The sequence below is a fragment of the Polistes fuscatus genome, unplaced genomic scaffold (genome assembly GCF_010416935.1).
Source record: "Polistes fuscatus isolate 324 unplaced genomic scaffold, CU_Pfus_HIC Scaffold2, whole genome shotgun sequence".
Lineage (NCBI taxonomy): Eukaryota > Metazoa > Arthropoda > Insecta > Hymenoptera > Vespidae > Polistes > Polistes fuscatus.
Window position 1 is genome coordinate 13,158,360 of NW_025113096.1, and position 24,021 is coordinate 13,182,380.

The 24,021-nt window shown below is 33.1% G+C and overlaps 4 protein-coding genes across 10 annotated transcripts in view; 2 read left to right on the plus strand and 2 right to left on the minus strand.

Annotated features, from left to right (window-relative positions):
• The window catches only part of LOC122516149 (dorsal-ventral patterning protein Sog), a 52,516-nt gene extending 45,194 nt beyond the window's left edge, over positions 1-7,322 (plus strand). For all 6 annotated transcript variants that reach the window (XM_043633726.1, XM_043633727.1, XM_043633722.1 and 3 more), the window contains 5 exons: positions 544-609; positions 1,023-2,825; positions 3,107-3,255; positions 3,805-4,131; positions 5,362-7,322. In XM_043633726.1, the coding sequence (XP_043489661.1) occupies positions 544-609; positions 1,023-2,825; positions 3,107-3,255; positions 3,805-4,131; positions 5,362-5,556 (2,540 nt within the window). In that variant the 3' untranslated portion in view covers positions 5,557-7,322. The remainder of the gene's footprint in view (positions 1-543; positions 610-1,022; positions 2,826-3,106; positions 3,256-3,804; positions 4,132-5,361) is intronic.
• A 281-nt stretch (positions 7,323-7,603) lies between these two features.
• LOC122516153 (alanine--glyoxylate aminotransferase) lies at positions 7,604-11,362 on the minus strand. Its single transcript, XM_043633731.1, has 6 exons — positions 11,004-11,362; positions 10,745-10,945; positions 9,698-9,855; positions 9,471-9,626; positions 9,042-9,386; positions 7,604-8,983 (listed from the first exon to the last, which is right to left on the minus strand). Exons 1-6 carry the CDS (start codon positions 11,151-11,153, stop codon positions 8,830-8,832), a joined length of 1,164 nt encoding a protein of 387 aa, XP_043489666.1. The 5' UTR covers positions 11,154-11,362; the 3' UTR covers positions 7,604-8,829.
• A 1,096-nt stretch (positions 11,363-12,458) lies between these two features.
• Positions 12,459-14,464, plus strand: LOC122516152 (alpha-L-fucosidase). The gene is made up of 6 exons (XM_043633730.1): positions 12,459-12,785; positions 12,857-13,105; positions 13,173-13,535; positions 13,619-13,837; positions 13,919-14,142; positions 14,206-14,464. Exons 1-6 carry the CDS (start codon positions 12,497-12,499, stop codon positions 14,323-14,325), a joined length of 1,464 nt encoding a protein of 487 aa, XP_043489665.1. The 5' UTR covers positions 12,459-12,496; the 3' UTR covers positions 14,326-14,464.
• Positions 14,465-14,486: 22 nt separating this feature from the next.
• On the minus strand, positions 14,487-16,608 carry LOC122516150 (cytosolic non-specific dipeptidase). 2 transcript variants are annotated; one of them, XM_043633729.1, is made up of 6 exons: positions 16,521-16,608; positions 16,280-16,345; positions 15,732-16,182; positions 15,250-15,678; positions 14,699-15,172; positions 14,487-14,581 (listed from the first exon to the last, which is right to left on the minus strand). In XM_043633729.1, the coding sequence occupies exons 2-6, from the start codon at positions 16,336-16,338 to the stop codon at positions 14,537-14,539; spliced, it is 1,458 nt and encodes a 485-aa protein (XP_043489664.1). In that variant the 5' UTR covers positions 16,339-16,345; positions 16,521-16,608; the 3' UTR covers positions 14,487-14,536. The 2 variants fall into 2 exon arrangements, with proteins under 2 accessions (XP_043489664.1, XP_043489663.1); XM_043633728.1 differs by having other exon boundaries at positions 16,422-16,594.
• Between the last annotated feature and the right edge of the window lie 7,413 nt (positions 16,609-24,021).

Sequence of the window (24,021 nt, forward strand, 5' to 3'; positions counted from 1 at the left end):
ACATATGGCGTCTCTTCCCCCAATTGCTCGAGCATCAACGTATGAGAAGATCGAATCGATTTTTGGCCGGGTGTTGAAGAACACAGGAAAAAAAAGGAAAAAAAGAAGATCGGTCGTCTTATGTGATCGTTTAGTAAAATTTTAAACCAGCCGGATCGTACTTGTACGGAATGAACAACGTGGTGGGGATCGACGCGGCACAAGCGCCATAAAAGCAACATTCGAAGTAGCAGTAGGTTGGCGCCAACTAGCTCTTTTTCTTACCGTACGGTCATTCTTTATGGTCCGTACACACAGATCTCCCGGACTCTCAATGAGGAATATATAGATTCTCCTTATTTCTCTTGGTTTAGCACCACCAGCAGTTATTTTTGTTTTATGTTTTCACCCACACCAACTAGTTATTGATACTATGTCTGTTGTACGCGAGCAATCACTTTTTCAATTTTCTTTAGTTATTCTTACCCAAGCGAAAATATACGTTAAGTAATTTTTATTGTTTTGTTTTTTCATAAATTTTCTTATATCGTCGATTTGTTTCAGTTACCGACACGGTTCAGGATCTACCAGCTCAATTGACGTCGGAGGAAGAGGAACGAAGCTTGAAACGTAATTTCTCTTCACAATTTTTTTGTCTTTTTTTCCCTTTGGCAATCTCTTTTTCTCTCTAAGCGAAATGCTATAACTCAATTCGCACTGGATTAAAGTTAGCACCTACGATCGTGGCGAAGATATGCCGCTGATATACGAAGTTTATCGGTACGAAAGGAACGCCATCGTACCGGTCCAATGTTAACTCGCGAAAATCGTTATTTATGATTTTACGGTGTACCGTTTTAGAGAGCGTCGAGTTATTTACGTACCTTCGAAAAGAGAATCTTAAGTAATAATGCTGCGCTTACCAGGACGGTTGAATATCGTAAAATAGAAGTTGATTTTTATACCGAACGTTGTTGCATTTTAACCTTACTATTTTTTTATTCTATCAAATTGATTTTTACACTTTTCGTATCGTTCAACAGATTTCGGTACGCTAATAACTGGAAAAACGTCCCAGGCGATACGTCGTGATGACACAATATCAGCATCCAACTATATTAGTGTCTATAATTACTTAGCCACTGGTCGTTTCACGTTCCACCGAAAGAATTTGTATTATTCATTTTACCTATCAGCTGGGACACCTCGACCAAGGAGTATACAATTCATTGATAGCTCTGGCAATATTCTCGAAGAACAAACGATCGATGCCGCGGGTGGAGTTTATCAGAATGCAACAGGCAAAATTTGTGGGGTTTGGAGAAGAGTGCCAAGAGATTACAGAAAATTATTACGAGAAGAACGTCTTCATGTATCCTTCATTTGGGAACCATGCTCTATTTTGACGGGACAATTGTCTCGATATCGAGCACTGTCTAGTGAACAATTTACATCTTTGTTGGAACCAACAATGGGTGTAGATAGATCCTTGATGTCAGGTGCAGGCGGCACTGCAATTGTCTCGGCTTCTTCAGCTTCAGCACCTTCAATTCATGTTTCTCTTGTGTTCAATGGCGTCTTCTTACCAAACGATGTCTCCGAAGTGCCAATAATTGTTCAGCTCGAACACGTAGAGAAGGATTATATAGTACTGACGGAAGAAATTATTGTGAAGAAGCCATCGAACGAACTGAACTTTGGCGAAGTTCGTAGTGCTTTGTCTGGAGCCGATCTACGTCTTCTAACTCGAGGAAAGTTATCGATCAGTATAATGTCCCAAAGAGATCCACAGGCTTTGAGATTGTCTGGTATGGTTGGTCCACGAGTCAGTTGTGACATGTATCAGACGTTGTTGATATCTGAGAGTTCTTCGAAAGCTTCGGGGTTGGCTTGGGCTTTTCTTGATCGCACTGGTGCCTTAAGATATGGCGTTAGACTGATTGGTTTAGAAGAGGAAAGTCCATTGGTAACTTTAGTCGATGAGGGTGGCAAACGTCGTACAGAACTCGAAGATCTGACTCCATCTTTACGAGATGGTTTTGCTAATGGTACACTTGATCGACCTGGACCACGTTTCCTCGAGCCATTATTCAATGGTGAACTTTCGGTCGTGGCTGCTTCTCATTTAGGCTCCCTGCTACGTGGCCGTCTTCTTCAGAGACCAGTCGCCGATGCCAGAGACACCGCAGCTCCAGTTTTGTTGAGAAGGCTAACCGATGATTCGCAACATCCAGCACCAACTGCTTTGATTTGGACTGCCATTGATCTTGATTGTGCTCTTCATTATGAACTTGAAATTGCTGGACTTGAACAACCTAATATAAGCTCGAGCGGTGATCAAGATGGACGTACTTTTCGCTTGTATCTGGAAACTATGCCAATTCTCGCCCAGGGTGCTCCAGTTGCCAGAAGACTTCTCGAAGAATTCACGGGAAATATTCTCGAGGGATCCGTCACCGGGCTCTCACCTGTGGAATTATACAGGATCGAGTCTGGCATCGGCCTTCTCGAAGTGATGGACAAACAAACGGGCAGTTTACTGAAGGCACCTTTTAAGGCCAGAGCACCTCTCAGTTGTCTACCCCATTACGCCGACAACGACGTTGCCTCGGTCGTCGCTTACAATCTTCATCCGCCAAGATCGGAAATCGAAACTGGCGCTTGTTTTCATGAGACTAGATTTTACGAGGAGGGTACTCAATGGACATCCGCTAACGACCCATGCTCAATGTGTCATTGTTATCGGGGTTTGGCTCAATGCGATCCGGTACCTTGTCCAGTACTTGCTTGTCCTCAGGGTAAACAGCTCAAACCAACGACAGGACATTGCTGTCCTATCTGCTCGGGTAAACCATTTCTCTCTCTCTCTCTCTCGTTCTCTCTTTCCCCTCTCGTCTATCAAGATTCAATAAAAAAGATAAAGTTACTCGCGTGAAAGATTCGTCTTCTCGATTTCGCGGTTTCTTCTCCCACTTTGGTTAGCAACAGTTGACCAAGAGATCGAATACGATATCATGGCAACGTAAACACTACAAGTATCCTCGTTCTGCGGGTTTCCAAGTAGCTAATCGCGCATTCGAACGTGAAACTATTTGAAAATGTCTTTTCACATTAATTCCTTTCACAGCTACAGCGACGAATACAACGGCTAAGAACAACGTCACTTACGTAGGAAGAGGTTGTATTCTCGCGGGTCAATATCATCCTACTGGAGCTTCCTGGCATCCTTATCTCCCACCAGTTGGATTTGACACTTGTGCTGTTTGTACTTGCGACGTAAGTTTTACATTTGAAATTTCTCATTCTAAGAAAATTCTTATTGCGTTCCGAGATATAACTTACGTCAAACTTGCAATGCACTCGTTTAAAGTTTTACTTTCACTCGTTCGAAAGCGTTTTGCAACGTCAACGTCATTCCATATACATACCATATACCTCATATATTCTAAGTTATAATAAAAGTACACCTGATGCGCAGAATAATCCATAGAGAGATAATATCTATGAATTTAATATAAATTACGTAAGAATAATGAGATATATTATAAATTATGACCAGTCACATTTGATATTGATCGATGATTTTATTGGCGTAGGCAACCTCTGTTACAGTTATATTATTATTAAGAAAAATAATAAAAAAAAATGTTGATAAGCCTTACTTTAGAATAATTTCTTTGGTCTATCGCGATTATATGACACTGGCAGATAAAATCTTCTCAGAGTAAACAAGTTACTATCTCTTCTTATTCGACGTTTGTCTTCTAATTACTCGAGCGAAGAAGCCCTCGAGTCTTATTCGTTTCTCGTTCATTTATCTTATAGCCTGTCACGTTGGAGGTGAAATGTCCGAGAGTGCAGTGTCCGCCATTGGATTGCGACGAGAAGATCGCCTTTAGACCAGACAAGAAGGCTTGCTGTAAACAATGTCCTAGCACAACTCCAAGTTCGGCCACAGCGTTGACTGGTAATTTGGATGGGATGAGTTTACCACGAGATCAAGCCGCACTATCGATTCTTCGTTCACCCGAAGAAATTTTAGCTACAGGTGGTTGCAAGTATCCTCTCGGTGGGCCCTATGAGAATGGTATGGAATGGCATCCGAGAGTTCACTCCCATGGTGAAATGAAATGCGTCAAGTGTCGATGCAAGGTAAGAAAAAGAGAGAAAGAAAGATCGAAAGAAGGTCAGTTTCATCGAGTTGTGGATACGAAAGCTATTATTTCTTCCTTCCCCTTCCTAGTTTATCACGTGTTAGGTTAATTTTATTTATCGAGAGATTGCAATTGAAGAATTTTCCTTATTGTACGAGTACTCGTTGTTGCCAAGCAAGATTCTCCTCGGCAACAACCACGACTCGCTTTACTTTTGCTCCTTGTTCTCGCACCATCGTCGTCTGTTGCTCGCTCACACTCGTTAGAAGAGTAACCTCATTGCAATATCCAGACACGGGCACGACGAGAAAACCTTTAAGGAGAAAACCTTTAACCGGACTCGTTCGCCCGAACCGACCATTAAAAGGGTCCATCCATTACGATGAAAATGGAACACGGCCTCGGTGTGTATGCTCGCGCGACCGTATAGCGGCCTCGTATATACATATTTCGAAAGAAATCATCTGGCTTTGAGAAGATGAAAACAAATTTCCTATTCCATTTAGTATCTAGTTACTTTATTAAACTTTAGATCAAAATATTCACGTTTAGATTAGAGCTGTTACTACCCGTCTCGTTGGATATCCGAATACTCGGTAAGATACGAGAGTAAATGAAAAATATCCAGGTATATATGTTTTACTCAAATACTTTAATCGTGTTATCCAGGTATTTACAATGTTTCGGACAATTTATATTTCCCAAAAGATATACGTATCGGTTATTAGGAGTCTGCTTAATATCCTAACAATAGCGTACTAATTATAAGTAAGATTGTAGGTAACAAAAAAACTGATGTCAATGAGCATGAGAACAAAGAAATACATATATTATAAGTAAAATACAGTAAATATAGTAAATATAATATTCGTTTAATATAATATTATATATAAAATATAATATAATAAGCTTATAGCAGTATTGAAATCAGAATGTCGTTGTCTTTGTCCTAAAAAGTATTATTATTATTAATTATCATATGATCCATGATAATGCATGCAATACAAATATGACTGTAAATTCAGATTTAGATTTTTTATTTGCCTGATTATCTTACCCGGGTATCCGGATACATGTTGCGTCGAACTCAAGTTATTTTCTATATCTGAAGATAAATACGGTTACTCGGATATTCAGGTTACCATTAGTTGTAATAATTTAGATATTTAAATAGAAATAATTTGATAAGAAAAGCCTTAACCAAAGGATTAACTTAATATTATTTCAGAATGGCGAAGTCAGGTGCGAAAGGAAACGTTGTCCGAGATCTCTGTGCAACTCGATCGCCCATCAAATGAAACGAGGCGATTACTTGGTAGACGGCGACGATTGTTGTACAGTACAATGTCGCCGTGCAAGACGTCATCATCGTAACCATCATCATCCCCCGAGACATTCGGTGTCGCCAAGAGAATTGAGCTAAGTACCGGATATTCTTTCTTTACGGAGAAGAACCCTTACTCGTCCTAAACCGAGTGACTAACTTAGTTATCGTTACTCTTTTGTACGAGGAAGAACTCTTATTCTCTACTTTGGGCGAAGTACTGCTCTATGTGTACTTTTTACATTAACGTATATATCCTAATCCTTGGTCCACTGAAAACCAATCCAATGGAATTCGGAAAAGTAGAGAACGAGGAAAGGGAAAAGGGTAGTTCGAGAGTATTGATTCTCACTGGGTATCCAATACGATGGGAATGAATGGAGAGAACAATTTCATGAACACAATGAACAAAAAATTGAGAACTCTCTCTCTATTTTCTCTCTCTCTCTCTCTCTTAGTCTTCGTTCTCTTAATCGTTCATACGTCGGACCCCATGGCACCCAGAAGCCCGCAGCCAGACGTTTTATTAATCAATTGGCTCTCATCAAGGAATAAACGAAACGGAAGCTAACTGCTCTCTATTTACGAGCTACTATAAGGTACAGCAACCTTTTGAAGAAAAAAAAAATAAAAATAAAAAAAAGAAGGAGAGAAAGATGATGATAACGAAGATGATAGGATGATGATGAGAGGGAAAAGAAACTTTAGTCGTAACGGTATCGCAGTGCTCTACTGTACCCACCAACCTCATCGAGTTACCCAGCAACCAAAGAAGACTGAAGAACCTCCGATGGCGACATCAGTTATCATTATGCGATATCGCTTGCTTCATAATCTTACTAATTATTTCAGCTTATTATTATTATTATTATTATTATTATTATTATTATTATTATTATTATTATTATATACCATTAATATTGATATTATTATTATTATTATTATTATTACTATTAGATATATTATTATTGGTATTGTCGTAACTAGTACGAGCTACTACGGTAACTTTAATTTTTAAGACCTTACATATTATCTTGCGTAACGTTTTACCTATACTTGTAAATATCGGATATCGTTCCAACATTATTTTCATTCATACTTGCAATTTACCTTTCGCAATACCAACAATTAGAGTCTTTTCTTTTCATGTACTTCGTTTTTATTTAACACTTGTGTATTTATTATTGTTTCTTTTAGCTCTCTTCTTCCTTCTTTCTCTTTTTTTATCTTTCTCTCGTTGGTGAACTTCATAGAAAATCTAGTTTGCAATTACTTTTATTTATTTGGTCAGTATAATTATTAATTACTAGTAAGTATTTTGTAAAATAAATAATTAGTATATGTGAATATTTTATCAAATTGCATTTTGTCAGTTCATAAAAATGCCTCAGAAATTAATCAATAATGCATTAGAATTGCGTTAATATTTCGTCAGTCTACTAACGATTTATGTTATTAAATATTCATATTTTATTATATATGCTGACAATTAATTTAAAATAATAATTAAAAACTTTTTAAAATATTGACCTGATAAATATTAGTTGTATGCAATTTCATTTGTCTCATAGTATTTATACCTCATAAAAAGCTTAATCTTTCTTTCCTCGGACAATAAATTTATTATTTGAGAGGTTGAATTGGTACGTAATCAGTGCTGTCTTTGTTTAAAACAAGGAAATAAAAAATGAATAAAAAGAAAAAGTTATGAGGTGTAAAAAAATGTTTAGTGTAAATCCGTCGGTATGTATAATATTTTGTAAGCGTATTTGAATCGTTGGGTCTTTTCGATGTAGGCGATAAAACTGTGAAATTTTTATTTGTATATGTTAGACAAGAAAGTAAAACAAAGAAACAGAAAAAAATATGAAAAATATAAAGATGAGTAATGGCTCGTACGTTGTCGCGGCAGCAGGCAGGCCTGGTTGCTTTTTGAAAAGGCAACGATTCCTTTCCATCGAGCACAAACTTTGAAGCACAAATTTTTCGTGTTTCATGTTAAATAACGACGGAAAGTATTTCTTTCTTTCACATATTTTCTACGAAAAGCGTTGATCCGCTCTTAACCGTTCGTGCCTTAATTATTATTTTCGTGCATGCATTAGTTCGATACTATTAACTATTATAGGATTACATAAGATTTAACTATGAGTAAATCAGTCTGTTAATTATTGACAATTTTGTACATAAAAAGAAACGGAAAAAAAGAAACAGACGAACATATGTAATGTGTAATGAAATGAAGCATCTATCGATATACTAATGAATTATCAATTATAATTATAATTATTATTAATTATCATTATTATTACTATTATTAATATTATTTATACAACTCGATAGTTTATAATATATCCCTAATTGATTCCGCGATTAAAACGTGGTTTTAAAGTAACAACCTATCATTTGTAATTACAGTTATTATTATTAGTCATTATTATTTAAAATCATCTCTCCACTTACGTATGCATGTTATCGATCTTTATCTTTTTTTCTTTCTTTTTTTTTTTATAGATAAGCTTTACAATTTTTGAGTTAAATTAGATGGCAATGTTTTTGTTGTTCGAATCAATTATATGTCAACGTTACTATTTCAATCTTTTGATTAGAATCAATTGTAAAATATTGATTGTGTTTCTATGAATCAAAAGAAAATCTCAGTGATCTTATTTAATAATCATTATTTCATCTTGCCGCTTAGTTTACTCTGATTATGTTTTTTTGAACTTTTATTATAGTTAACTTAAATCCAGCACGTAAATTTATTTGAATTAAATTTCGTTAAAGAATATAACTATACTGTGCCAAAACTATTAAGTATGATTTATTAATTAAAAAATATTATCATTTACATTTATTGCCATTATCTCTAACTCCCATTGTAATTGTCATTATGTATGTATTACATTCAAGATATTATCTTTCTTGTTATACCGAAAGTGAAATAATGTACCTAACTATTGACATTGCTAATTAATACAATGAAGCTTAATAGCGAAAGAAAATGTATGCCGATTGCAGTATTTTCATTAATAAAATAAATTTACTCCAGTTCTTTTTGTCTGCACGACAAATTTCTGTGCAGTTGTTTGCACTCCAAACTTAAAAGTTACGAATTATTTGCTTGATACAAAAATAACAATGGAATTTTTAAGTACCAAATTAAAATACTTACATAATTTAAATATTGAACGATTAAAATTTAAATTTTTTTCAAATTATCAAGTTGTTTATGGATTCACTTTAATAGTATCCCTTATTATCAATAATTAGAGAATATCTACTAGAAATCATTTTTTCATCAGCCTAATATTTTCAATCTGTCATGGCTAAACTTGCATAAAACATATACGCGCACATGTATATATACACTTATATTTTTGATTTTATGGCAAATTTGAGTGCATCATCTAAAGCATCAAGTAGAAGATCAACGTGATGGTACGTAGAATTATTTCCCATCAAGCCAATTCGTATAATTTTGCCAACAGTTGGGCCAAGTCCACCACTTATTTCAACTCCATATCTACAATAATTTTAAATGATAATTCAAATGAAAAAATTTGTTTTTAAAAATATTTTACCTTTCCATAGCTCTAGCTGATAAAATTTTAATATCCACCCCACGCGGTATTTCAATAGATACAATAGTAGACAGTTGAAATTTCGGATCTTTAACGTAAAATCGAAATCCTCGTTTCGAAAGTTCTTCTCGCAATTTAGCAGCTACTAATTTGTGTCTAGACCAACGAGAAACAAGGCCTTCCTCTATTAACTCTGCCAAAGCCTCGCGTAATCCATAAATCAGTGTAGCACTCATCGTATGATGATAAATCCTTGAATTACCGAAACAGTTCCAATAATCACCTAAAATGGTCATATCCCAATAATATGTTGAAATTTTCGTACCCCTGCCGAAAATCTTTTTTCTAATTAGGAAAATTTTGAAACGATTAGAAACATTACTAAAATAAATCATGTATTCTTTTTATCATTAAATATCAATTACATACACTGCTAGAGGGCTGAATGAAATTGGTGTTATACCCGGCGGAGCTCCAAGAACTTTTTGACTACACGAATAAACAGCATCAATCTCCCAAGCGTCTGCAAAAAACGACTCACCGCCTAACGACGCTACACAATCGACAATAAGGAGTGAATTATATCTAACATAAAAAAAAAAGTTTTGTTAATCTTTCCGATAAATATAATTAAGAATGATATAAATTAAATGCACCGATGAACGAGATTTCCAACGCCTTCCAATGGTTGTTTCATGCCAGTTGAAGATTCAGCATGTACTACAAAAACTGCAGCAGGTTTGAATCTTTTCAAAAAAGATTCTAAAAGATTGAGATCGAAACCAACTCCATGTTCAGTATTCAGGAATTCAACCTATGATATCAATTGTGCTAAATTATGTAAAAACCTATTAATATTCCAAATGATAAAAAATTAATTAAACTCAGTACGGAATTCATAATTTTTCAAAAAAATTACTAACCCATAAAAGAACTTTTAGATTATACAACTATTAAAACTACTCAACCATAGTTTCAATTTAAGCTTTTAAACTAATGAAAATTTCTTTTATCCCACCAACATATTAAGCATCAAGCCTCTTATGTTGAACTTTCCGTACAGGCAACGACGATCTGTAAGCCGTGAGAAACATAAAAATGTTGGCCATTGGTGATTGACGCGGCCGGGACGGAAAGTCTAAATTCGGTCTGTAGGGATCGGCCCACAGTGGCCGAAAATGGAAAAAAACGTTTCCAAAATAATAAATAAAAATTTTTTTTCGGAGACTTTTAACCTTAGGAATATGTTTAATGGATCCTGTAGCGCATGTATAAACCATTTGTAATGGATAAGTATTTATCAACACCTGTAAATTTTTAGTTGAAACATGAACGTTAAATTTATGTGACTCATAGCTCCTCATAAATTTCGGTCATTTTAAGTTTTTTTGTTTTTTTTTTCGAATTTTTTCTTATTATTGTTTTAACCGTCATATTACTTATTAATTAACATATAATATCATCTTCAGTAATAATGATATCCGAATTATCCTCGATTTTGTATTCGTCATTTTTCTTCAAAAAAATAATATCAGATTCATTATTAGCAACCTCATAAAGCCTCAAATATTAATTTTAATAAACATTAAACTACATTTTCATATTTCGACAACGTTTGTACTATTTTCGGCCTCTGTGCTGCCTGGCGTCTTACGTGTTATTTTATTTTATAATTTTGTTTGAACTTTTAAAAATATTCTTACATGTGCACCAATACGATTCGCCATATTGCCAGCACGTTTACCCCAAATTCCACATTTAGCAATCAACACTGTTTCTCCTGACTCGATTAAATTTCCCAAACATGCTTCCATACCACCGTGTGCTGCTGTACTCAATGCCAAAGTCAATTTATTTTTTGTTTGAAATGCATATTGAATTCCTGCTTTGATGTCATCCATTAACTGAAAATTTATCGCATATCTTATGGAATTATTTTTGATTACAATTGTTTATGAATACCTTCAACATTTCCGGATGAAGGTGACCTATTATTTGATGTCCTAGAGATTGTAACACTCGTTGTGAACAATTACTTGGTCCAGGCCCCATTAATATTTTGGAGGGGACTTCTAATGGTTTTAAAAGTTCTTTGGGTGGATCTATTTCCATTTTGAATGAGCACTATAATTCTTACGTGACTTGGATTAAATTATATTCTATACTGAATGTAGTACAAATGAAATATGTTATGTTCTTAAAATAAATATTACTTCTCTTATCGCGCTTCATAAATAAGTTTTATCAGAAGTTTGTTTTTACGTAATATATACTATACATATTATACATACAGTCAGTCACGGAAATATTCGGACACCAGTATAAATATATCATGATAGTGCATGGTTTCTAAATAATATAAATACAAACAAATATTTATTTATTATATATGACTGTTTCGATAATGAAAGAAAACTGAAAAATAGCTAATTTGTAGATTACAAAAATATTTAGATACTGTTGGATATCATTAGTCAATTTAATAGTAGTTCAATTTCCAGAAAGCTATTAGTACAATATTTAAAACATAATGCTTGTAACATAGAAGTGCTAGTGTTTGAGTTTGATTTTTCGATATGGCGCGGCAGCTAGTCATTTTTCATCGGAGAAAGAGAAATATATATATATATATATAAATAAAAACAGAATTAATTTTATTCATCAAAGTGAACGTCCATGAATTTAAAGTGTTCGCGATAGGCGTGAAGTTATTATAAAAATTAAAAAAGAACAACAGACAAAAAATATTCCAAAAATAGCCACAATACCACAAGTAAAACGTGGTATCACCGTACATCCGGAAAACGTGCGAAGAGTATTGCGTATGCAACGAACAGATAATCAGGTGAAAACTGTACATTAATGCAATAAACAAAAAAAAGAACTTTAATTTATTAAAATTTACATTTCTAAAGAAAATAGGTAGTGGAATAATGTTATTTTTACTGATGAGAGCAAATTTAATATTCATGGTGGTAATGGGAGATTAAGAGTGTAGAGAAATACAGAACATAAATATCAAATTTATACTGATGTCCGAATATTTTTGTGTCCAACTATATAGCGTATATAGATACGTATATAATACATATACTGTTAAACTAACAAATATGTAAATTTATCAAGACAATTTTAGTCTTTAGTACCAGTAAAAGTAGTTTATTGTTATTTGGGTCTAATAAAATTATATTAAAAAATAAAAAAGAATAAAAAAATAATTTTATTGTTTATAAAGTAATCTCTCTCTTTAGTATGTTATCATATTTTTAAATGACTCTGATACGATCTCATACGACATAACCTGATTAAACTGTTTATCAATCTTTATACACTTAAGTTTCAGTGTTTTTATAACCGTAAATGATTTATACTTTCAGATAGCATTTATGATAAAATTGATACATATGTGAGAAATCAGTATAAATATTATCGTTTTTTGTGAAAATATATACATCATGCAAGTTCTAACATTTTTTTTTTATATTACATTTTTGTGGAATATTGTTGTACAATGTGGATCTTTAAGAGATCATTATTTTGTAATAGAAAACAGTATTATAGAAGAATATAAATTATTATCACCTCGCAATACAGGCCAACTTAAATATGATCCTACTTGGAATAGTTTAGATGCTCGACCTCTTCCTGCTTGGTACGACAATGCCAAATTTGGAATATTTATTCATTGGGGAGTGTTTAGTGTCCCTAGCTTCGGTTCAGAATGGTTTTGGAATAACTGGAAAGGTATACATTTGTATGTTTATCAAAAGAAATGATAAATTTGTATTATATTCAAATGTGTCTTCATATTATAGAAGAAACTGGTACTAAATATCATGATTTCATGAAGCAACGATATCCACCTAATTACACTTATCAAGACTTTGCGCATGATTTTACTGCAGAATTTTTTAATGCGTCTCAATGGAGCGAAATGTTTGAAGCTTCAGGTGCAAAATATGTGGTATTGACTAGTAAACATCATGAAGGATATACGCTGTGGCCATCAAAATATTCCTTCAGTTGGAATTCCATGGATATTGGACCACAGAAAAATCTCATAGGTATATTTGATAATCTCATTTATATATTAGGTAAATTCTTCTCTTCATTTTGATTTGTAATGTATAGGTGAATTGGCAGCAGCGTTAAGATCATCCACCGATATCAAATTTGGATTATATCATTCTTTATACGAGTGGTATAATCCTATGTATCTTGCTGACAAACAAAATAATTTTACAACAGATCTTTTCGTTACGCAGAAAATAATTCCCGAAATGCATGAGCTTATAGAAATGTTCAAACCAGAAATTATTTGGTCAGATGGTGATTGGGAAGCTACCGATTCTTATTGGAAATCAAAAGAATTTTTATCCTGGTTATATAATGAAAGTCCTGTAAAAGAAACAGTAGTTGTAAATGATAGATGGGGTAGAGATATTCCATGTCATCATGGCGATTTTTACACGTGTACCGATCGTTTTAATCCTGGTGTGGATTTATAAAACATTTGCATTTAATATTTTTTTCTATGGTAACAACATGATTTTTTATTATTATTTCTATATATTTAGGAGTACTTCTTCCACATAAATGGGAGAATTGTATGACTATCGATAAAAAGTCTTGGGGCTTTCGTAGAAATGCTGCTTTAGCAGATTATTTTACACTTAATGAATTAGTAAAAGAATTGGTAACTACAGTAAGTTGTGGTGGAAATTTATTGATGAATGTTGGTCCAACTAAGGATGGTATTATTTCTCCAATATTTGAAGAAAGATTACGTGGAATAGGTTTTATCATTTTTATATTTCTATATTCTTATGAAATTAAAGTATTAGGTAATATTAATATCACGATTGCGTTTACAATAGGTTCTTGGCTAAAAATAAACGGTGAAGCTATTTATAATACTAAACCATGGAAAATACAGAATGATACATTAACAAGTAATGTATGGTATACACAAAGTAAAGATGAAAAAAGACTTTATATATTAATTTTAGAATGGCCAAAAGAAAGTATATTATCTCTAGGTTCCTTACAAGTCCCAGATAATACCCATGTATCATTGCTTGGCTTTATAAAACATCTTGATGTAAGTTTATTTGATGCCATCTGTAATGTTTCATATTTTTAATTGTTGTTATTTATTATATAGTGGAAGCAATATGCAACTAAATTCGTTGTGCAGTTACCATATGAAGCTCACAAAGGTGAACCAGGATGGGTACTAAAAGTTGAACAGGAACAAAAAAGTTATAATGCAGATTTCTTTTAATTAATTTACATATGTACTTATTTCATCAAATTTTATGTAAATTTATATATGAAATTAATAAAAAGCCTCTTTCCGTCACCTCTCTTTATACAATTAAAATCTTGTAAAGAAATAATAATATAATTTCAATTTAATACTATATAATAATATATAACACATCATTGTTGTATTAATACCATGTTTAATATTTCTTGTACAATTTTGTCACTCCTTAAATGTTAGCAACTTCATAAAGATAAGCACCCAGTAATTTTGTCTGCAAAGAAATTATGAAGTTTATGGAATGTTAGCTAAGCTATATATAAATGAGTTCTTCTTTTATTATAATAATTAAAGAAGAAATATATATATATATATATACATATATACTTACTCCCTGAATGTAATTATATATGTTTAACTTCTCATTTTGAGAATGTGCACCATCATCACCTGCTCCAACAGGTAAGAGTAAAACATTTTTACCTGTGATTTCTTGGAATGTTAAAGTTACCGGAATAGATCCACCTTCACGAGAAAGATCAGGTTCAACATCATAGACGTGTTTAGTAGCCTTTCGTCCAGCTACATAATTTGGATGATCAGGATTTTCTGACCACGGTTTGCCTCCATGATTCATAATCACGTTAAATGTATTTGGACTTTTTCTAGCTTCCCACTTAGCTTTCAAATATTTTGTAACTTGTTCTACAGTTTGATCTGGCGTCATGTTGGGTACTAATCTAATTGAAAATTTTCCAATAACTTTTCTTGGAATAACAGTTTTTGCACCAGGTTCACTAAAAGCTCCTTCAATACCATGAAGGGAAAGACTTGGCTGTCTCCAGCGGTGCATCAGAAGTTGAATCTTAGCCAAACAAAATTAATAATAATTAATAATAAGAGATATTCAAGAAGGACAGAGTTATTGTTTCGCTCTTATACCTTCTCCTCATTATGAGGTAATTTAGTTGCTCCACAAGATTCACGAAGTTCATTCACATCAAATTCAATAGTTTCATAACTTTTTAATTCAAGATCAGTAATGGGAGCAACATTATCATAAATTTCATCTATCAATATTTTTCCATTGACGTCTACCAAGGTATTCATCAAGTAAATAAGATCAGCCATTGCTTCATGTACAATACCACCAAATGTTCCACTATGCAAATCCTTGCTCGCACATGTTACCTCAATTTGAAAATAACAGATTCCTCTTAATCCATATGTAATACAAGGTTTTGTAGTTCCCAACCAATAATTATCAGATATGCAAACATAATCTGTTCCTTTTAAAAAATTGTCTTTACGTTTCCAAAGTAATTCGTCTAGTCCTTCACTGCCACTTTCTTCCATACCTTCAAATACAAACTATAATTCAAAATTAGTTAATGTTCGAAACAATTACACTCTTTAGAAAATACCTTTAAGTTTACTGGAAAATCAACACCAATAGCTTTGTATGCTTGAAGCGCATGGATCCAACACAAAACTGGTCCCTTATCATCTGTACTGCCACGTCCATAAAGTTTATCATTTTTTTCTATAAGAACAAAAGGTTCAGTGTCCCATCCATCTTCTTTCAGCGCAGGCTGGACATCTAAATGCCCATATAAAAGGACTGTTTTTTTCTTAGGATCAGAACCAAGAGTTCCTAAGAGTACTGGTGGAAGTGGAATTTCAGAATTATCTGACAATTTTTGTATTCCTACATTTGCTAATTCTGTCGTAGCACCAAGTTCTTTTAATTTAACTTCCGTCCATTTGACCATTTTAATTATTTCACTTCTATGATCTGGCCATGCTGAAACCGATTTTATAGCAACTGCTTCTCGTAGATTATTAATGTATTCTACTTTATGAGCATCTATATAACTGTAACAATGTTAAAAAAAATGTATAATTCATAGATTTTTATATTAACAAAATTATGCATTTTTTATTTAAATTCATTTAAATGCACTTTAATTACCCAAATAATTTTTCTAATGTTGGAGAAAGAGATTTAGTTTGTTGCTTATTGTCAGCCATAGCGAATCTGTAAACAAAGAGACTAAGTTTTAAGGTACAAACACAGATTGTATTCTTTTTATTAAATACTATATATCCCGAACATTTGAAAATGAGCACTAAACGAGAAAGTAATATCTTGTATTAGCATAAACAAAGCACGTGCAAATAAAGATAACTTATTAATATGTCCTTGTAGATACTTTTTATCAGTTAAATATTTATGACTACTTGAAAATTAAGGTATGTGTGGCGGACACGCAACACGCATCAAAGATATATGTTTTTCAGAAGCACCATCTGGTGGTAAGAATTTACCATTAGGGGTCAAAGTATTAATAAGAATTAATATCGAATAAAACTTCTGATTTAATTTTTCCAAAAATTTTTAAAGATTTAAGCATTTAATTTGGTTTACCTAAACAGTTATATGCAAGCTTAGAAATAGAACATCTTATTTTTAAATTTGCATTGCTATATAATATTAAATCAAGGTTGATATATAATGTTAATGGACAATAATTAAATAAATGAAATAATAATATCTAATAATATAATGCACGGCGTGTGTTGTGTGTGTGAGTGTGTGTGTTCGCTGGAGATAGTTCTTGACATCTTGAAGACTTCAAATTCTATAATGGCATTAAAAATCAACGACGTTTCCCAAAAATTATTGTACGTCAAGGAATTAAGATGATTGAAACAAAAGTCTAAAGTAAAATATTATTTTTCTTTTATTGAAGTAATATAAAATTTATTATTTTTTTGTTATATAAATTATATATCATATCATATGTAGGATATATCCGGACAAAACCTATATTTTCAAATATCATGTTTGAAAAATTTGTAGAGTACGCGTTTCTTGAAATATCTTCGGATTTAGTTATATTTTTATCTGCAGAGACCTGGTTGTACAAACTGTTCGGATACATTCTGTATATGTATTATTTATATCATAAAAAAGAAGTTCGTTTAAATTGCAACAGCTAAAAGTTCAATTATTATTATTATTATTATTAATTGCAATTGCGATCTTTTCGAAAAATAGCGTTAATAATAATTATTATTTCTATTATCGACATTCGAATTTTTATCGACCGATGATGCTTTTTCGCGTTTTTTATCGACAATAGATTTTTTATTAATCTTAAGTGGTCGTTTCTAAAAGATGGCGTTGATGTCAAAGTCGATCGTATAACCTAAGAAATCACTTAACATATTTTTTTAAAATAGTAAGCGACATCAATAATTTTTATTTAAACAAACGTTATTGACTATAAATAAATACTTAATTATTGTTTGTTATACGAATTTATTGTTTGTTATTTATTAATCAAATAAAAAAATAAATATGTACATTAATTCAAAAATGAAGACATCATTACAAATTATTTTTATAATTATAATTACGTCCTTGCATCACATATCACTCAATAATATGATTGTAAATATTATTATTTATTTAACAAATTTTGTGCCATGTAGGGCGTATACTGAATTTTCAATTAAAGCCACTTGTAATTTTCATTGTAGAACGAAGAATTTTTAAATAATTTGATGTAAGGTCATTTATCGACATTTTAATAATACGCATACCGCTTTTATTGTATTGTGGACGTACACGGCTCACAATGACAAAAGTGACAATCATTTTTTTCGAGTGTCTTTTTTTTTAAACTGCACATATCGAATTTCGGTCTTTCATTTACTCGTACATCGTTGTGGTGGCAATTACTGCTTGATTAAAGTTGTAAAAGCTGGTATTTATTTACAATTAGTTCAGTTTATACATGCAGTATATTTTTACGTGTTTTTAAGTAAAATAAAACAACAGATATACGGTATGTATATAGTTATTTGAGCGTGTAGATTTGCATATTATATAAAAATTTATATCATAAAATTTTATAAATAACGAAAATATTTAGATATTTCGATTAATATTTTTCATTCTATAGTAGACAAACAATGAGATTAACGTGAAACTGAGAATTGTCCCCAACGATATTTAGAATTAATAGTGAGGTTATGGACACTAAAAGGGAGGGCATCAATGATGTCGATTGTTTTGAAAAGAGTAGAACGGTCTATCCTTTTCGATATGACCGAAAAGACGAAGAGGAAAGCAACGGGAAGTCAAAGAGAGAGAGAGAGAGAGAGAGAGGCGAAGGAGATTTTTAGCGTAGGAGGAGGTTGAACGAGGAGGGTAAAGATTTTGGCACCCTGCTGTGCATCCTAATTGCCTCGCCTTCCTTGCCTCCAATCCTCCGCGTCTTCAGTACGCCCTTGAACCCTCTCGTCGCTCCACGTAAGGCCCTAAAAGCCTACCAACCTCTGAAGTTCTCCTCCTTCTCCTCTTCCTCCATCTCCACCTGCACCCTTTCTCTTACCTTCTCTTTCCTCTTGCGTCCAGGACGCTGAATAAGCAACATCATCTATCACACTGCGCGAAACGATATATTTGTTTTTACTGGTTCTCTTTAATTATTTACAACCAGCCTCTGGGCGGAGCACACTTCTCTTTCTCATTTACAGAAATTTTCTTTTTTGAGAAGTTCCTTTTAAGAATCGACCCAATTTTCCGCATTTTATCTCTTTAATAAAACAGATAGACGATAAGTTCATTAGAGGTTTTTAGAATGAGTGTTTTTGTTCGATTATACACACGCACTTCAAATTTTTAGGAAAACATTTTATGAAGCTTAATCTCATTCGTATTTCGGAAGGATGATACACATCATTTAACCCTCTCTCTCTTTTTTTGTCATGTCGGTGGAATGTCCGCGATGGTATTCGTGATGAAACGCGATCTTGGTATTGGAACCACCATATAATGACTAGGAAGTCTAGAGGCGTGGTAATGAGGGCTGGCCCCAGGGCCTTACTCACTCTCTCTCATTCCCTCTCTTTCCCTCTTTCTCTTGCTCTCTCTTAAGAATCCCTCTTTCTTCATCTTCTTTTTCGTTTTTCCTCTTTCTCCATTTCCCTTTCTCGGTGTCTATCTCTATCTCATTCTCTCCGTCGGTGATCTTGAGCCGCGGGGCCCACAGGAGAATCGTTCTGGGACCGTCTTTTCTAGCCGGTCTAGCTGGGTGATAAATTACGGTCGAGATATCGGCACCTCCTCCTGTCTATTCGCCAAGGTATATAACGCAACGTCCTTTCCTTCCAAACGTGCTCCTCTTCGAAAGGTCTTAAAAAACCCACCACCCTCTCTACCTTTTCTCTTCTCTTTCTTCCACCTTTGCCTCTCTCACTCGACTTTTCTTCGTATTCGTATTCGTATTCTTTTTTTTTTTCATTTTTTTCTCGTATTCTTTCTCTCCTTTCACTTTGTCTTCTTTGGCATTCTCATTTCTCGAAGAAAGAGAAAGAGAGAAAGTTAACTCGAGATAACAATATTCGAGATAATCGATCTTGCGAATCGTCACTAAGTTTTCTATTTTTATTTGAGAAGTTTTAGTTTTTTAAACAGGGTGTATCGGGACGAGTAGTACAACAGACCGATGTGTGATTTTACATGTAAAAATAAGCCGAATGGCTTATTTGAGGGCCCGTTTCTCGAGAAAATTTATCTGAAAATTCTGTTGAGCAGATACGTTTATACCGAAGTATCTTCAGATTTAGCTATAATAAATAAAAAAGTTTACTCACACACACACACACTTGAAAGGATAATTTAGACATTAAAGACACCATACTAATTGTAAATCTATTACAATATCTTAAATATATATCCAATTGTATAATATATAAACTGTAAATCTTTCATTTAGTCGCTGATAACTCTGCGATTGGTTGATACGACATTAAATAAATAAAAAAAGAAATGTCAATGAATAATATAGTATCATCTGTAGTCGAAGGAAGAAATAAATGTTTCCAATCAAATAAAGCGTCAAAATAATGTGACAATTATTTTTGTAATTGATTATTTGATAATTACTTCCGTTTTGGTATAATTTTTCTAGCATAATACCTGTAACAAAATTATAACAGTTTTATATGCTTTGCTTACAAATACACAGAAAATTGTAATAAAATAGAACAAATGAAAAAAAATATCGGTCTTTCATATTTCGATTTTTATTTTAATAATATGAATGACAACCGAAAAATATTGGTATTTTAAGTCCTTGTCTACAAATGTAGTATAAAAAAAAAGTAGAGATCGAACATGATGTGAACGAAAGTTTCGTGTATGAAACAAAGGTATTTCGTTGTTTGCCACCTTTGTCTTCCTTTCTTTCAACAACAGAAGGAAAGAGTCGTGCATTCTTTTAGGATAAAAGCTTGCTTGTTTGTTTGTTTTTTTGTTTGTTTGTTTGCTTGCTTGCTTGCTTACTCGTTCGCGAGTTGCTCGAATTTGGAACAAGGCCGATCTAATGCGCGGACAATGTTAACTGATGAGCGGAGGCGGACCCATGTAAGAACAATGCCAAGGGAGGAAAACAGAAGAGAAAAAACAATCGGTCCCCATTAGCATCTACCTGGATCTCGTGGACTTTCTTTCTCTCGCTCTTATTTTCTTTCTCATCCTTTCTTTCTGTCGCCAGAACGTCGCTGTGAAAACGTGCTATACCACCAGCCGTTTACCAGAGCCATTCGACCGAACCTACGTGTTTTCGAGAAGAAACAACAGCAAATAACTTTCCTCAAGCAATTTGAGCGATCCTTCAGAAACGATAAAGCATTTTATCTCTCTTGTATCTATCTTTAAAATATTCCTACTACAAAGAACGATTTTGTTCTAGTTCTTCTTCTACTTGCTTTCTATTTTTTTAAATTGTGTCTAATTTTATTTAACATATTTGACGATTCCTTTAACAGTATTGTGGTTAGAATTTCTTAAAGATCGTCTACTTCAAGTTACTTAATTTCTGGCGCCTGTGGAATATTATATATCGTTTGACCGCAGGTGGAATCGTCTTTTGAAAGGCCATAAATCGTTTTTCTAAAATTTCTCTTTGAGCCTAAGGTATTTCTCCTAGGAAAAGGTCTAATCTTCCATGGCGATCATAGTTCGATCGAGTTTTTCATGCTAGTCCAAAACTATCCTATTGTTTGCTTTTAAAAACGAAAAATCTGTATTTTCGAATCGTTAAATCATACGAATTATCTTAAGTATTCAAAACATTTTAATCGATTTCACCTGTTAAATTGATAAGGTGATAGGTGCGATTTTGAGCAGGAGTCTTTGCACCTGTCCAGATCGTTTTTCTCTCTGCGGGGGTTGCGTCTAACAGGCGTCGAAACTTTTTACCTCTCCTCCTAAACGTCACGTAGTGACGTTGCTATATCCATGAAAAAGAAAGTAATGTAAGACAAGGTTAGAGAGGGTTTCTGAACGTGAATCGTTCAAAATGATTTCTTAGCATGATGTTACATCGAATCTAACGCCAAAACAGATGGGCGTGGATCTCAGCACCGATATATAATTAAAATTAATCGTTAGGAACTAACACAATATAAATAGTGTCTAATGAAATTGATTGAATTGAAAAAGTAACGCTGTAGTTAGTTTACGAAAAACCAGCGCGTGATTAAAGTTCATTTTTAAGCTGAAGAATCGATTCGATGCATGTCTTGTATGGAATGGGCTCGTATAAAATGCGGCAAAGATATTCTAATTATATTGAGTTACACTATAGATTAGTTCTGCTTTTTTCATTTGAAAAAAGACAATAAACGAAAAAATTCGTCCTCCCTAACGGGACGAATATATATTACGAATATATATATGTTCACTTTGTCAATTAAATTCAATTAAAAACATATTAAATATACGCATGTATCAATATTTCTCAGAATATTATTAACTTGCCTTATAATGTAATAAATTGATACATTTTTATTTTATCAAATCAATATTTTTCAATTTAGTTTGTATATATTTATTCAAAAATTGTTCTTAATATATGCAAAGAGAAAAATTTCAACAAAATATTTTAGTATATTCTTTTATTTAGTAATAATAATATTCAAACAAAAATGAAAAAAAATTGAAAACTATCAACTCGTTTCGGTTTCCTTTAGATTATATATTACATATGCGGTGCAAAGATTTGACGTTGGTCAGGTGTAGAGGGTTGAAGTGATCGTATCGAAGATGGGTAGCAACGTGAGGAAAAAATGGAGGAAAAGAGGATGGAGGTGTCTTTACGTGGGCCAACGATAAGTATCCTAAGATTGCTGGAAGATAAGAAGAGTAGCGCGTAGATCATGTACTACGATCATGATCGTGAGCAGATAGGGCCACTCGCGTTTTGTTTTTTCGGTGATGAGAGCAAGGATCAGATAATGCCTTTGCTACGACCAAGCTGAATATTTTCAAGGGTAGGAAGAGAAAGAGAGATAGTTTGTGATACCGGAAAGCTCGAAACTCAGGTTTGGGTTTAGGTACCTGTTGTCAGAATACCAGGTAAAACAGTATTATCCGGCTTGCTATCTTCTTTTCTTTTTCCCCTTCTCTTTTCTTTCATCTCGCGTCCGCGTGAAAAATGGATCTTCGAGTGGTCACGAAGTGCGATACAGTTAGAACGACACGAGGAAAACCGGAATAAACGGAAATTTACACGTTTCGACTTCGAAAGCAGTGACTACAGCAAACATAGCAGCAACAGCAGCAGTAACACAACACTGCAAAGGACTCGAGGACCTTCCGATTTTTATGCTTCATTAACAAACGAAATAAATGTTTTGTAACACGCTGTAGTACCACGCATAAATTTATGATATCTATTTAATTTCTATTTTAAATAGATTATTTATATTGAGAAGATATAATTATTTTATTCCTATATTATAATATATAATTTAATAATATAAATGTATATATATATATATATATATATTAAGTAATATAATATATAAATGCAGTGTGTGTGTATATGTAAAACCTCCAGTATCTGAATTAATAGAAAGACATACCTGTTCGGAGGAAAAAATTTTCGTATAATAGAACACTTATTTGTATCATAGTTTTAAGTGTATATTCAGAAAAAAATGATATAACAATTGTAAAAAGAGATGTAATATAAATAAATATGAAAGATATAATATTATATAAAGGATGTACTATACACACACACAGCAATAGTTCTGCAATATAAAATAATTTTACATTAGACATAATATAAATAATTAATATTAATTGAAATATAATAATTATTACGATAAAAATTTGTATATACCCATAAAAAAAAATCATGTATAAAAAAAAAGAACTCCAGAAGAAGTAAGAGTTGCAAAGAAAAAAAAAAAAGATAGAATTACGCCTCTTTTAGACGAGATCTACGTGGAAAGATGTAAACGTGGAAAGGAAATCAATACTCGAATGAAGATCGATCGATCGATTTCTCTCTCCCTCTCTCTATTCTTCGATTTTGTTTTTTCAGAAGCGTCAGTGACTGGCCGCAAACTTATACGCAATGTAGATTCCACGATCTTTTGGAATAATCTATTTCGAAAAAAAGGGAACAAGAGAGAAAGAAATATAGATCGTTTCGATCTTTGGTTTCGCTTTTCGTCTTGCTTTATGGACCAATCTTTGCAAGCAGGATCAGATGTTATACCTGAGAAAGAGAGAGAGAGAAAGAGAGAGAAGGAAGGAATGAAAAGAGGGAAAGAAATCGGTAACCGATCGTGCGAGATACATAAATGCATCGACAAGAGTACGTAACAGTGGCTTCTCTCCTTCGA

What these genes read in the sequence shown, in the direction of transcription:
- LOC122516153 (XM_043633731.1), bottom strand. Translation starts at nt 11,153, where the DNA reads ATGGAAATAGATCCACCCAAAGAACTTTTAAAACCATTAGAAGTCCCC. An exon ending in GTTGGAAATCTCGTTCATCG is followed by an intron (nt 9,627 to 9,697) that starts GTGCATTTAATT and finishes TTTTTATGTTAG; the next exon opens with ATATAATTCACTCCTTATTG. An exon ending in TCAGCTAGAGCTATGGAAAG is followed by an intron (nt 8,984 to 9,041) that starts GTAAAATATTTT and finishes AAATTATTGTAG; the next exon opens with ATATGGAGTTGAAATAAGTG.
- LOC122516150 (XM_043633728.1), bottom strand. Translation starts at nt 16,468, where the DNA reads ATGCTAATACAAGATATTACTTTCTCGTTTAGTGCTCATTTTCAAAT. An exon ending in ACATTAGAAAAATTATTTGG is followed by an intron (nt 16,183 to 16,279) that starts GTAATTAAAGTG and finishes ACATTGTTACAG; the next exon opens with TTATATAGATGCTCATAAAG. An exon ending in TATATAATTACATTCAGGGA is followed by an intron (nt 14,582 to 14,698) that starts GTAAGTATATAT and finishes ATTTCTTTGCAG; the next exon opens with ACAAAATTACTGGGTGCTTA.
- LOC122516152 (XM_043633730.1), top strand. Translation starts at nt 12,497, where the DNA reads ATGCAAGTTCTAACATTTTTTTTTTATATTACATTTTTGTGGAATATT. An exon ending in GTTTTGGAATAACTGGAAAG is followed by an intron (nt 12,786 to 12,856) that starts GTATACATTTGT and finishes TTCATATTATAG; the next exon opens with AAGAAACTGGTACTAAATAT. An exon ending in AGAAAGATTACGTGGAATAG is followed by an intron (nt 13,838 to 13,918) that starts GTTTTATCATTT and finishes CGTTTACAATAG; the next exon opens with GTTCTTGGCTAAAAATAAAC.